The sequence below is a fragment of the Podarcis filfolensis genome, assembly GCF_964270895.1.
Source record: "Podarcis filfolensis genome assembly, chromosome: 16".
Lineage (NCBI taxonomy): Eukaryota > Metazoa > Chordata > Lepidosauria > Squamata > Lacertidae > Podarcis > Podarcis filfolensis.
In genome coordinates this window covers 23579517-23592331 of record NC_139620.1, presented here as the reverse complement: position 1 = coordinate 23592331, position 12815 = coordinate 23579517, and the positions used below count along the sequence as shown (strand labels likewise).

Genomic DNA, 12815 nt, shown 5'->3' with positions numbered 1-12815 from the left:
GACGCAGACACCGGAAATCACGGGCGCAGGCAAAATCTGGCCCATGGAGGGATCTCTGCTGGAGTGAACCGGTTCAGGCGAGGTAAACCTTGCCGACCCCTGATCTAGGGGTTCCCAGGTTTTGGTTTGCTTTGAATGAAGGTCAGCGGAGGCTATATTGTCTCTGGAAATGAATGGGATCTGTTCCAGAGCCCCGTTCGCATCCTGAAGCGAATGCAACCCGCGTCTGCACGTGTGTGGGTCGCGATTTGCCGCTTCTGAGCATGCGCGTGACATCATTTTGACCGTATGCGCGAGCGGCGAAACCTGGACGTAACGCGTTCCGTTAACTTCCGGGTTGCCACAGAGTGCAACCCGAAAACGCTCAACCTGAAGCAACTTCAACCCGAGGTATGACTGTACGGTTTTGTTTACACATACAGTGGTACCTCAGGTTAAGTACTTAATTCATTCCGGAGGTCCATACTTAACCTGAAACTGTTCTTAACCTGAAGCACCACTTTAGCTAATGGGGCCTCCTGCTGCTGCCACGCCGCCAGAGCACAATTTCTGTTCTCATCCTGAAGCAAAGTTCTTAACCTGAAGCACTATTTCTGGGTTAGCGGAGTCTGTAACCTGAAGTGTCTGTAACCTGAAGTGTATGTAACCCGAGGTACCACTGTATATGCAACCTGAGCATAAGACGGAGGGTCTTGCAGCATCAACAACCCGAAATAACTTGCTTCTCCATTAGTCTCAGCTTTGTATCCAGCACAGAGCAAGCATGTCTCTGGGCCTCCAACTCCCAGCCTGCTTCCAGCTCATCTCCTATACAATCCTCTGGCTTTTGTCCTCTTAGGGGTGTGAAGGCCCATCCATTTGCCTGGAGGGCCCCATCACTTGGTTTTAGCTTCTGTAACCTGGCTCCTTATTTTGGGATGTTGACGGAGGTACTTAACGGGAACACTCTTCCATTGTCTCCAGAGACAGACAGGTGCCAACCAATAAAGTCATTGCCTTACAAATAAATGTGTCTGACTAAGGTACCAACATCCCAAAGGAGCAGAAAATACTTTTTTTGTATGTGACAACAGCAGCACGGATGCTACTAGCCCAGAGATGGAAGGAAGAGTCCCTACCAGAGAGGAATGGCAAACTAAGCTGTTAAACTATGCCGAAATGGCAAAACTGACCCGAAAGCTCAGGAACCAAGAAGACAAAAACTTCAAGAAAGAATGGGGGGGGGATTATAATTTAGGAGACCACTGCAAGCAGACGAAAACATTGGCAAGATTTTAATTTCACTTGTAATGTAACAAACACTATGGACAGATATGAAATAGAGATTATGAAATACAGTGGTAGCTCTAGATACGAATAGGATCCGTTCCGGTGCCCCGTTCGCATCTAGAAGCAAACGTAACTAGCGACGGCATGTCTGCACATGCACACGTCGCTTTTCGCCGCTTCTGTGCGTGTGCATGACGTCATTTTGAGCGTCTGCGCATGCGCAAACGGCGAAACCCAGAAGTAATGCTCTGTTACTTCCGGGTTGCCGCGGAGTGCAACTCGAACGCGCTCAACCCGAAGCACATTCAACCCGAGGTATGACTGTAATTTGCAGTTGAAAATGTTGACAATAGGACCCATGGAGGGGATGGGGGGGAAGTCTTGAGATTCAGAGAAATATATACAGATTAAATTTGGAGGTTTAAGTACATTATGTTGGTATGGGAAACTGTCGTGTGATGGGCCAATGGCCGTAATAAAGATCAATACAATATACAGATAAATATTCAGTATTGTTACAAATTTACATTTGTAAAATCAAATAAAAACAATTTTTTTAAAAAAATGTGTCTGACTAGTTCAGGAATTTCCTCTGCTAGATTCTAGCCTTCACTGGGTACTGGACACCAAAAATTGGGGTTTGGAGCTTCATCCAGACTGATCCCCTTCCCAAAACCACGATAATATATTAGATTTTTTTTACCCTTGCTTCGCCATAAGGTCCCAGAGTGGGTTATTAAGGTAAAGGGACCCCTGACCATTAGGTCCAGTCGTGGCCGACTCTGGAGTTGTGGCGCTCATCTCGCTTTATTGGCTGAGGGAGCCGGCGTACAGCTTCCGGGTCATGTGGCCAGCATGACTAAGCTGCTTCTGGCGAACCAGAGCAGCGCACGGAAACACCGTTTACCTTCCCGCCGGAGCGGTACCTATTTATCTTCTTGCACTTTGACGTGCTTTCGAACTGCTAGGTTGGCAGGAGCAGGGACCGAGCGACAGGAGCTCACCCCGTTGTAGGATTCGAACCGCCGACCTTCTGATCGGCAAGTCCTAGGCTCTGTGGTTTAACCTACAGCGCCACCTGCGTCCCTTTTACCTTCAGCGTACAAGGAAGCTATACAGGCATGGTGCAACACCTGCTTCTGTGGGGGTTCCACAACTTAGGGTGGTTTTCCTAGGAGACCCTGGAAAACGAGGCCTAACAACTCCTGACACCAACACCCAGAAAAAAATGGGGACAGCCATTTACTAGGAAGGGATGCATTCCAGGAAAGTGCAGCCTGTGGCCACTTCCAGACTTTATTTCCGGGTGGGATTCAATCATATAATAACAGATTCTGGTTCTGCTGCTGTGGTTGACAAGGGATTGTTGCATGGTTTCAGAGAGTTCAAATGGGGTAGATTTGCCTTGGAAATGCCTATTAAATCTCTCCTCCATCCCTAGTGATGAAGGAAGTGCCAAGAAAAAGTGTGGAGGAAACACTTCCTTTTGACCCAATGTCATCTTGCCTCCCTGCAAACGCGTCAGGATGAATGAATGGGTTACCTGGAAGTGCCCTGTGACTGGGTCAGCTGGGGCGGCAGTGGAAGCAAGCTAAGTTACTTAGGGATGCCTTCTGTCAGTCCCAAGTGAGTTCTCAATGGGACGACTCAAGAAATGATGCACAGCACTGTCTCGATGAAGAATGTTGGGCTGTACTACTACTACAATCGTACCTCAGGTTAAGTATTTAATTCGTTCCGGAGGTCCGTTCTTAACTTGAAACTGTTCTTAACCTGAAGCACCAATTTAGCTAATGGAGCCTCCTGCTGCCGCCGGAGCACGATTTCTGTTCTCATCCTGCAGCAATGTTTTTAACCTGAGGTACTATTTCTGGGTTAGCGGAGTCTGTAACCTGAAGCGTATGTAACCTGAAGCGTATGTAAACCAAGGTACCACTGTACTACTACTACTACTACTACTACTACTACTACTACTAATTTATTATTTATACCCCGCCCATCTGGCTGGGTTTCTCCAGCCACTCTGGGTGGCTTCCAACAGAATATTAAAATACAATAACCTATTAAACATTAAAAGCTTCCCTAAACATTAGTCATACTCTCAGACTCATTGACCTTAGTGAACATGGCGAACTTGGATCCGTTCATCCCACTAGGTAGAACTTAGTTTACTGATTGATTGATTGATTGATTGCATTTATATTCAACGCTTTTCTCCAAGAATTTCCAGGTGGTGTACATGGTTCTGCCCCTCCCCATTTAATCCCCCCACAACAACCCTCTGAGGTAGGCTAGGCCAGGCATAGGCAAACTCCAATCTTCCAGATGTTTGGGGCTACAATTCCCATCACCCCTAGCTAACAGGACCAGTGGCCAGGGATGATGGGAATTGTAGTCCCAAACATCTGGAGGGCCGGAGTTTGCCTATGCCTGGGCTAGGCTGAGAGGCAGCGACCGGAGCTAGGCCTCTCAGGGAGCCTCATAGCTAAGTGGGGATTCGAACCCTGGTCTCGCAGGTCCTAGTCTGACACTTTAACCACTACACCAGCGCAGGCTGTAAGTATTGTATTGGATACACACCGCCCATGCTTTGGAATCAGGAACCCTCTGAAAATTTAGGCATGTTATGTGAGTATACCCAAACCAGTTTACTCAGAAGTAAATCCCTCTGAGGTCTGCAGCTCCACAGGGCACCTGTTATGGATTGTAGCTCATGACTTCAGGGTTCCTGGCCAACAGGAGACTTGGAACAATTAAGGAAGGCCCAGGTGTGTTTAATTTTCTCTCTCAGCCTATTTAAGAAAGAATTTGTGTATCCCCCCCTTTCTTTCCTTCTTTCTCTTTCTTCAGGACAATGATGACTGGCTTCTGGTGGGTGGCTGTGTTTATTGAAGTGTTGGGTAAGTTTCTGGCAGACCCTCCAAGTATCCCTATTTTCCAGGTAGGTCCCTGATTTAGAGAAGCCATCCTGGTTTCTGATTTGATCCTGGAATGTCCCACTTTTTTAATGTTTTCTGTTTTATGGTGTTTTTATATATGTTGGAAGCTGCCTAGAATGGCTGGGGCAATCCAGTCAGATGTGTGGGGTTTAAATAGTAAAATTATCATTATGAAATGGAATGTCCCTATTTTCATAGGAGAAAGTTGGAGGGTATGTTCCAGAGGGCATGCTGGGGATCTTCCTTATGCTCAGTAATGCGTCTGAACATCAGCTGCTAGAAGCCACAGGTGGGGAGAGTGCTCTTGTGCTTGGATCCTGCTGTTGGGGGCTTCCCTTTGTGTCTCTGGTTTGACCACTGTGAGAGCAGGATGCTGTGCTTTAATGGGCCATTGGCCTCATCCAGCAGGTGGACTCTTTATGTTCTCAGCTGTGAATGAAAGTAAGGCTTTGTTACTGCCCAAATACGTTCTGAGCAAGGCTAGATTAATAGAGATGGCATTAAGTTATTTGCTGCACATAGCTTGCTACAGTCCAGTTCTTTGGCTATGCATTTCCAGATCAAGTTATCTTGTACCAATCCTGAGGTTCTCATCCTGCCATTTCTTATGAAATACAGTGGTACCTTGGGTTACATACGCTTCAGGTTACATACGCTTCAGGTTACAGACTCCGCTAACCCAGAAATATTACCTCGGGTTAAGAACTTTGCTTCAGGATGAGAACAGAAATTGTGCAGCGGCAGCGCGGCGGCAGCAGGAGGCCCCATTAGCTAAAGCGATGCTTCAGGTTAAGAACAGTTTCAGGTTAAAAACAGACCTCTAGAACGAACTAAGTTCTTAACCCGAGGTACCACTGTACTGTATTTTGACAAACTTCTCTGCAAAATAGATTTGACCCGAATGTGTTTGCAGTGTGCAATGGGTTGAGGGTCAAGTTCTTAAAATTCCTGATCAGGTATTCTGTTCCTTTATTCCCCAGCCATCCCAGTTTTGGCCCAAGGAGAAGGCTTGGCTTCTCCAGCCACAGCGGGTTCTAACACTCCTCAAGTGACAACTGCAGAGCTGGGATTCTTTAATAGGGTGTTTCATGGTGAGGTGACTTGTTTAATGTACAGAAAGGGGATGTGGGGCACTGAAATTAAGGGACCAAACATAGGCTCCAACATTTGCACGATCCTGCCACTTTAAACCCCCAGATAATCATGGGAACTGTAGTTTAAGCATGCTGGAAATTATTAGAAGAGACTCCTATTCCCCTACCAGAACTACAATTCCCAGAGTTCCCTGTGAAGAGGGATTGCTTGCCAAACCACTCTGGGAAGAAGAGGGTTTTCCGAATATGGAAACTGGATATCTCTACTAGAGGTGGAGAAGAAATTAAATTCAGCTCACATTTAAAGGCAAATTTATCTGATTTGAACTTTCCAAAGCACAGCCATCTTTTGAAATTCAGACTTTAGTGAATTTTTCGATGCAGTTTGCTAGCCAAGTAATGCAAGTAAAATTGCATAGGCTAGGGTAAAGGAAGCATGGAAATGTGCATATATAAGTGAGACTAATGTTTTAAAAATGCATCGCATTAGGGGACCTTGCTTAAAATTATTAAACAAAATTGCATACAAAAATGGGCAGGTTAGGAGAAACTCTCACTAAAATACTGGTAGATTCTCATGATAACCCTTTGGGTTTTTTTAATGCAAACTGTAGAAATGTTGAGAATGGAACTTGCAATTGGAAAAACTAAGAACTCGAGAGAAACCTAAATGGACAGTTCCATCCACTCCTAGTCGCAAATATTTGAGGGAGCATCAGGATCAGTGCAGGAATCCTGGCAACAAAGGCATATTGGCTTTAGTTTCAGGCTAAAATTTGTGATGGGAGACGCCCATGGGGAGTTAGCCCAGCTAATGTCTCTCTCTCTCCCTCTCTATCTCCAGCTGCAAAGGGTCTAGTGTGGAGCAGCAATGCCGATACCACAGAGCCCACGGCAACCACTTTGCCAACGCTTCCTCGCTCCACGGCAACCAGCGCAGAGCCTCGCGTCCAGCTTCTGCAAGCTGCTCAGGCCAGTGATGCAAAGATTAATATCTCTCTGAGAGTCTTGAACGGTAAGATCATAGCTGTCAACCTTCCCTTTTTTTGCGGGAAATTCCCTTATTCCATCGCTGATTCCCACTGCTTCCTGCTGCTATCCCGGATTGTTAGATATCCCGTAGACTGTCCCCGGGACAGGTGAGGCTGCTGATCCCTTATTTTCAAATCTGAAAGTTGACAGATATGGGTAAGATGACTCTCCCACCCACAAGAGTCAATGGTTGCTTCCCTTAGCACCCTGATTTTGGGGTTCAGTGTGCCATAGTAAAAGATTATCCTTCTTGGTACCAGCATCTTAATGCTCAACTGCAAGCAGGGCACTTGGAAGGCGGAAAACATTGGTCTAAGCCAGTCTTTCCCCAAACTGGTGCCTTCCAGAGGTTACTGGGATACAGTTCCTATCAGTCTCGGCTGGAATGCCTAGTGACCAGGACTAGTGCCAGCCTCTGAAGGGCTGCTTCTTCTTCTCTTTGGCGATCACTCGTAGCCGAGTAAGATTGTCTTCCGTAAACACGGTTTTAACAATGAGTCTGTAAGTAACTGTGGAGGCCAATTCTGGATCCACACGTGGCTGATACCATTGTGGCTAGTAGCCATTGATAGGCTCTGCCAGTGGCATAGCGTTGATTGCTGGTGCTCGGGGGTTGCGTGCACATGTATGCGGGGAGGAGGATGCACATGTGCCGGGCAGGGGAGCGCCAGCACACCCTCGCCACTGACGTTGCTGAAGTGACCCTATCTCCACCAGAGTAAAGTGGGAATGGGCTCAGCTGCCTACCTATGCAAAGTTGGGTTCCAGACTACAATTCCTATAACCCCTGACCACTGGTCTTGCTAGCTAGGGATGATGGGAGTTGTAGTCCAAAACCAGCTAGAGACCCAAGTTTGGGAAACACTGGTCTAGAGAGCAGCAGTTTGAGGAAGGCAGGTGTAAGATGCTATCTGTGTGGCAGGATGTAACATCTGCATGGGCTAGTCCGCACCGCACACAATTTCTGACTTCTTTCCCAGAAAACCTCAGTGTTGCGGCTGAACCTGGGGAGTACGTTGAAGGTGCTTTGATCCACTTTGAGGCCAGAGTCCAGGCGAGTCCAGGCCTGTCCCCCAAGCTCTTCGTTGATGAGTGCTACGGCACAGATGCCCGACACCACGGCCATTTCAGGAGGGTCTACATATTCGCAGATAAACACGGGTGAGTGGTGTGCTGTTCTGTTAACAGATGGAGAGGGCCTTCTCGGTAGTGGCACCCACCCTGTGGAACGCCCTCCCGTCGGATGTCAAGGAGATAAGTGGCTATACAACCTTTAGAAGACATCTGAAGGCAGCCCTGTATAGGAAAGTCTTTTAATGTTTTATTATGGTTTTATATATGTCAGAAGCCGCTCAGAGTGGCTGGAGCAACCCAGTCAGATGGGCAGAGAATGACAACAACAGCAACTCTGGGTGGCTTCCAACAAAATATTAAAAGACAGTAATGCATTAATAATAATAATAATAATAATAATAATAATAAATAATAATAATAATAATACCAACAACAAAGGTGTTTCAGTGTAGTTGCCCTTCCACCCACCCCCACTAAAGCAGAAATGAGGCAGTGTGTTAAAATGAGTTCAGCATTAAACAAAAAAACAATATTTTGACAGCGCATTTGGCAGATATCGGATCCAGCAACGTCAAAACTGGATTGTGCTCAGTGTGGAAAATTGGGTCAAAACTGAAAAAAGATGCCCACCCCCCTGCAATACCTAAAAAATGATTCCGGCACTCAAAATCACACTCTTCCTACTTTCACGGTTAACTTGCCAGGTGCCTGTATGGTGACGGCCCTAAAGTCAGGTGGCTCCGTAGGGAAGACTCTGCAATGATGTTCACAATACCTGCCTTCTTGCTAACCGGCGACTCGGAGGAGGTAGGAATCTCTCTGGAGCAATTCTCTGTGTTCTGGGATGCCGCTGACGTTCTGTTAAGAGAATTCCTGGTTTTCTCGCGTAATTTTCCTCCAACTGCCATTTCCAGGATTCTTGGGGGAAGCCCTTAATTCTTAAAAATTGTTCATAGAGCAAGTGTGAGTCGGTGCCTCTGCAGAGATGCACCAAAGCAGGCTGAATAAAGCACCCAAACATAGTGGTACCTCGGGTTACATACTCTTCAGGTTACAGACTCCGCTAACCCAGAAATATTGCTTCAGGTTAAGAACTTTGCTTCAGGATGAGAACAGAAATTGTGCTCTGGTGGCGCGGCAGCAGCAGGAGGCCTCATTAGCTAAAGTGGTGCTTCAGGTTAAGTACAGTTTCAGGTTAAGTACGGACCTCCGGAACGAATTAAGTACTTAACCTGAGGTACCACTGCACTTTCATTGGCCAGCGTGGTTGTAGTGGTTTGTGTCAGACTAGGGCCCACTGGGTGACCTTGGGCCATTTGCTAAATCTCAGCCTAACCTACCTCACAGGGTTGTTGTGAACACAACAAGGGGGTGGGAAGAACCACGAATATCGCCTTGAGCTCCTGGGATGTAGATGTAATTAGCAAATAAATATTTGTGACAGTTTTGAATCTGCTGCAAAAAAATAACGTCCCTCCTTTTCTAGATCTATATTCATTGCCTCCTGTCAGCATGGAGCAGGGAGACCTCCTCAAGCTTTGGCAAGAAAGCTTGTTCCTTTGACAGCATCTCCTCCAGGTCAGCTCTAAGCCCCTCTTATTGCAAGTCCTTGCTTGACCTCCCCCCACCCCCAAACTAAATTTATTTAAATACCTTGCAAACAAAAGCAAGAATACATTCGATATTAGTTAAAATCTGTTGATCACATCCTTAAGCACTTGTCTGGCCAGATGTTTTGAAGACATGCTGTTTGGTTTCTTTGCCGTGGTGAATTTGACACAAGAGATAATCGGTTGTAAATCCAATTAGGTTTTTAAGACCCACTGAAATTAATGGACCTAAATTAGTCATGGCCATTAATTTCAATGTATTTACTCTGAGCAGGACTAACAACTGGATACAAAGGTGAACTTCTTATATCTTCTTAACTGACTGCATGATGCACAATTCTGATGAAGTTGCATTGTTTTAAACGGTTGTACAGTGGTACCTTGGGTTACAGACGCTTCAGGTTACAGATGCTTCGGGTTACAGACTCTGCTAACCCAGAAATGGTACCTCGGGTTAAGAATGCTTCATGATGAGAACAGAAATTGCGCAGCAGCGGCACGGCAGCAGCAGGAGGCCCCATTAGCTAAAGTGGTGCTTCAGGTTAAGAACAGTTTCAGGTTAAGAACGAACCTCTGGAATGAATTAAGTTCTTAACCAGAGGTACCACTGTACACTGCCTTGGTAAGTTTTGTGCAACCAAACAGCTTCCCTTAACAGTTGCTGTGTATTACTTGTAGTGATTTTGTTCCCTTCTAGCTGGAAGAACATAGATGAACCATCCAAGAATTACGTCTGCAAGTGCTGCAACAGCTACTGCCCTTTGGAGCCCCCCACTCCTGGAAGCGAGAAAGGTATCTGTAAGCTGGCCTTTGTGTCTAGTAAACCAAAACAATAATTGAAACGCAAGTAGCCAGCTAAGAGGTGGGTGGTGAATTTTTACCATTCACACTGATCTGTGGCAACTAGGAGTCTAGTTCAAATCGCATTTTAATGTGAGGGCCTTCCAGAAAAAAAATCTTGAACTGAAACGCAGCTGCCCTTTGAAATTTGCCCTTCTCCAAATTTGGCAGTGAAGTTCTTCGACCAATAATAAATTATGATAATAATTGCATATATTAAGGGAAGCATAATTCTGCCTTGTGTTTCCCAAAGTTATATATGGTTGACTGCTGCGAGAGCAGGATGCTGGACTGGGTTAGACCATTGGCCTAATCCAGCAGGCTCTTATGGGGTTCTCATTTCCGCTACTACCATTTCCCACTTTTTGGATAGATCATATAGAGCATAGAATTGTAGAGTTGGGACCCCGAGGATCATCTAGTCCAACCCCCTGCAGTGCAGGAATATGCAGCTGTCCCATACAGGGATAGAACTTGCAACCTTGGTGTTATCAGCACCACGCTCTAGCCAACTGAGCTATCTAGGATAAGGTAGCAATATAGAACTTAATCCTGTGCTACATTGCTGTAGCACCATTGCTGTGTACATGAGCCTTCCACAACTGCATGCCACCCTGATGTGTTAGGATTGACCATGGGTAATGATGGCTGCTGGAACTGGGAGGGGAGCCCCAACATTTGAAGGACACTGGAGGCTGGTATATAAGCAATTGTTGGGTTCCTACAGGAATCGTAACTTCCCTACTTCTAAAACTATTTATCCCATCTTCCAAACAGCATTTTGGGGTGAAGGAAAGCTCCACAGGAAAGTGGTTGGCCCTTTGAGAGTGCACAAGGAAGATGTACCGTGGTTTGAAGGTTGGTTTTTGTGTTCCTCGTTTCTGAATACCTTAGTCTCTTCTGGGGCTGGAAATCGTGCTCAAGAGCTTCCAGGAGAGTTGCTAAAAACAGGCAACCCCCAAAGCATTGGTTTAGCTGCTTAAAGGAGAAAAAAATCTGCATATGCTAAGGGCTGCTTAAGTTTGAGGGTGGGTTGCTGGGTTTTTATTTATTGCATTGCATCTTTATTAAATTTGTATACCACCATATACCTGTGGATCTCAGGGTGGTTCACAACATAAAATCACAATATTAAAAAACAAAATACATAATAAAAACAAAGGCAAAAACCAATTATCCCCCCTTCCACAGCACATTTGAAAGGGCATCAGATGTCAATTGGCCAAAGGCCTGGTTGAAGAGGAATGTTTTTGCCTGGCGCCTGAAGGTGTATAATGAAGGCGCCAGCAGAACCTCCCAGGGAGGGGGGGGGGGAAGAGAGCATTCCACAATCTAGGTTTTCACCGACAATCTGATCTGGGGGCCTGAAATTGTGGTGGGCAAAATCTGCGGGGAAGATAGCTGCTAGCCACAATAGCTGTGCTCTGCCTTCAAACTTTGGAGGCAGCAATGTTTCTGAAAACCAATTGCTGGAAGCCAGAGCGGAGAGGACTTTTGCGCTCAAATCCCGCTGGTAGGTTTCCTGCAGGCATCTGGTTGGCCACCATGAGAACAGGCTGTTGGACTAGATGGGTCAGTGGCCTGATCCAAGAGGTGGTGGTTATTATGAGGAGTTGTAGCCTACAACATCCGAGGCCCATCAGAGTGGCGTAGTGAATGCGGGTGGCGCTGTGGTGTAAACCACTGAGCCTCTTGGGTTTGCCAATCAGAAGGTCGGCAGTTCGAATCCCCGCAACGGGGTGAGCTCCCGTTGTTCCGTCCCAGCTTCTGCCAACCTAGCAGTACAAGTAAATAAATAGGTACCGCTCCAGCGGGAAGGTAAATGGCGTTTCTGTTGGGCCAGAAGCGGTTTAGTCATGCTGGCCGCATGACCCGGAAAGCTGTCTGTGGACAAACGTCGGCTCCCTTGGCCTGAAGCGAGATGAGTGCCGCAACCCCATAGTTGCCTTCGACAGGACTTAACCATCCAGGGGTGCTATACCTTAGTGGAGCAGATTGAGGATCTGGGGGACTGGAGCTCAAATCCCATCTTGGTCAGGAAAACTCACTGAGTGATTGTTCGCCCAAATATCGAGTCTCGGCCTAATCTATCTCTCAGGATTTGGGGAGGGGTGTGTGGAAATGAGCAGGGAGGGCCACATATGCCAGTTGGAGGTCTCTGCAGGGAAGGTGGGATATAAACGTAATGAGAGGATACTCTATCTATGTCAGGTGTGAGGAACCTGTGGTCCTCCAGATGTTTACTGATCTACAACTCCCATCACCCTGACCATTGGCCACACTTGCTAGGGCTGATGGGAGTTGTAGTTCAGCAATAGCCAAAGGGCCTGAAGGTTCCCCTACACCTGAGTGAGGGCATCTTACTTAGGCAAAATGGCTCCCTAAATGTCTCTTCCCTTCCAGGACGATGCCACACCATGAAGACGTTCCTGCTAGTGAGCATTTCCTTTGGGGGCAGCTGTGTGCTGGCGGCCCTCTTCAGCGGGGCTACGATAGCGCTAGGCCTGGCCGTCCTCCGCTACTCCCGCACCAGCAAAGGCCACAAACCCCTGAAGAACCGCAAGGAGCAGCAATTCCAGACAGAGCTCCAGCTGGTCCTTGGGGACCTGACCGTCGACGAAGAGGTGGAGAAGGAATCTAACGTTGACTACTGCAAGATCAAGAGTGACACGCCAGAGAAGGCCTAACTCTCTAATCCTTAAAGCAAAAATAAAATGTGTGTTGAAAGCTTTCCATTTATCGCTGTGTAGCTTTACTGCCATAGTCAAACTTTCTCCCCTTGGTTGAAGGAACTCCTCCTCCCCCGCCGGAGGGCCACATTCGCTTCTTGGCAACATTGCAGGGGCCACATGCTAGTGGCGATAGGGGCCAGAAGCAAAAGTGGATAGAGGGATCGGTCCAAACTTTAATTTTTGTGTAAGGCAAGTTAATGGAGTACAGCTGAGTTCTTTCTTATG

At 46.8% G+C, this 12815-nt stretch overlaps 1 protein-coding gene across 4 annotated transcripts in view; it reads left to right on the top strand.

The window, feature by feature from the left end:
* Positions 1-12815, top strand: part of LOC310751095 (uncharacterized protein) — a 27343-nt gene extending 14528 nt beyond the window's left edge. For all 4 annotated transcript variants that reach the window (XM_083590077.1, XM_083590078.1, XM_083590079.1 and 1 more), the window contains 8 exons: positions 5189-5299; positions 6147-6317; positions 7315-7495; positions 8113-8215; positions 8895-8986; positions 9716-9810; positions 10636-10716; positions 12262-12815. In XM_083590077.1, coding sequence (XP_083446203.1) covers positions 5189-5299; positions 6147-6317; positions 7315-7495; positions 8113-8215; positions 8895-8986; positions 9716-9810; positions 10636-10716; positions 12262-12545 — 1118 coding nt within the window. In that variant the 3' untranslated portion in view covers positions 12546-12815. The remainder of the gene's footprint in view (positions 1-5188; positions 5300-6146; positions 6318-7314; positions 7496-8112; positions 8216-8894; positions 8987-9715; positions 9811-10635; positions 10717-12261) is intronic.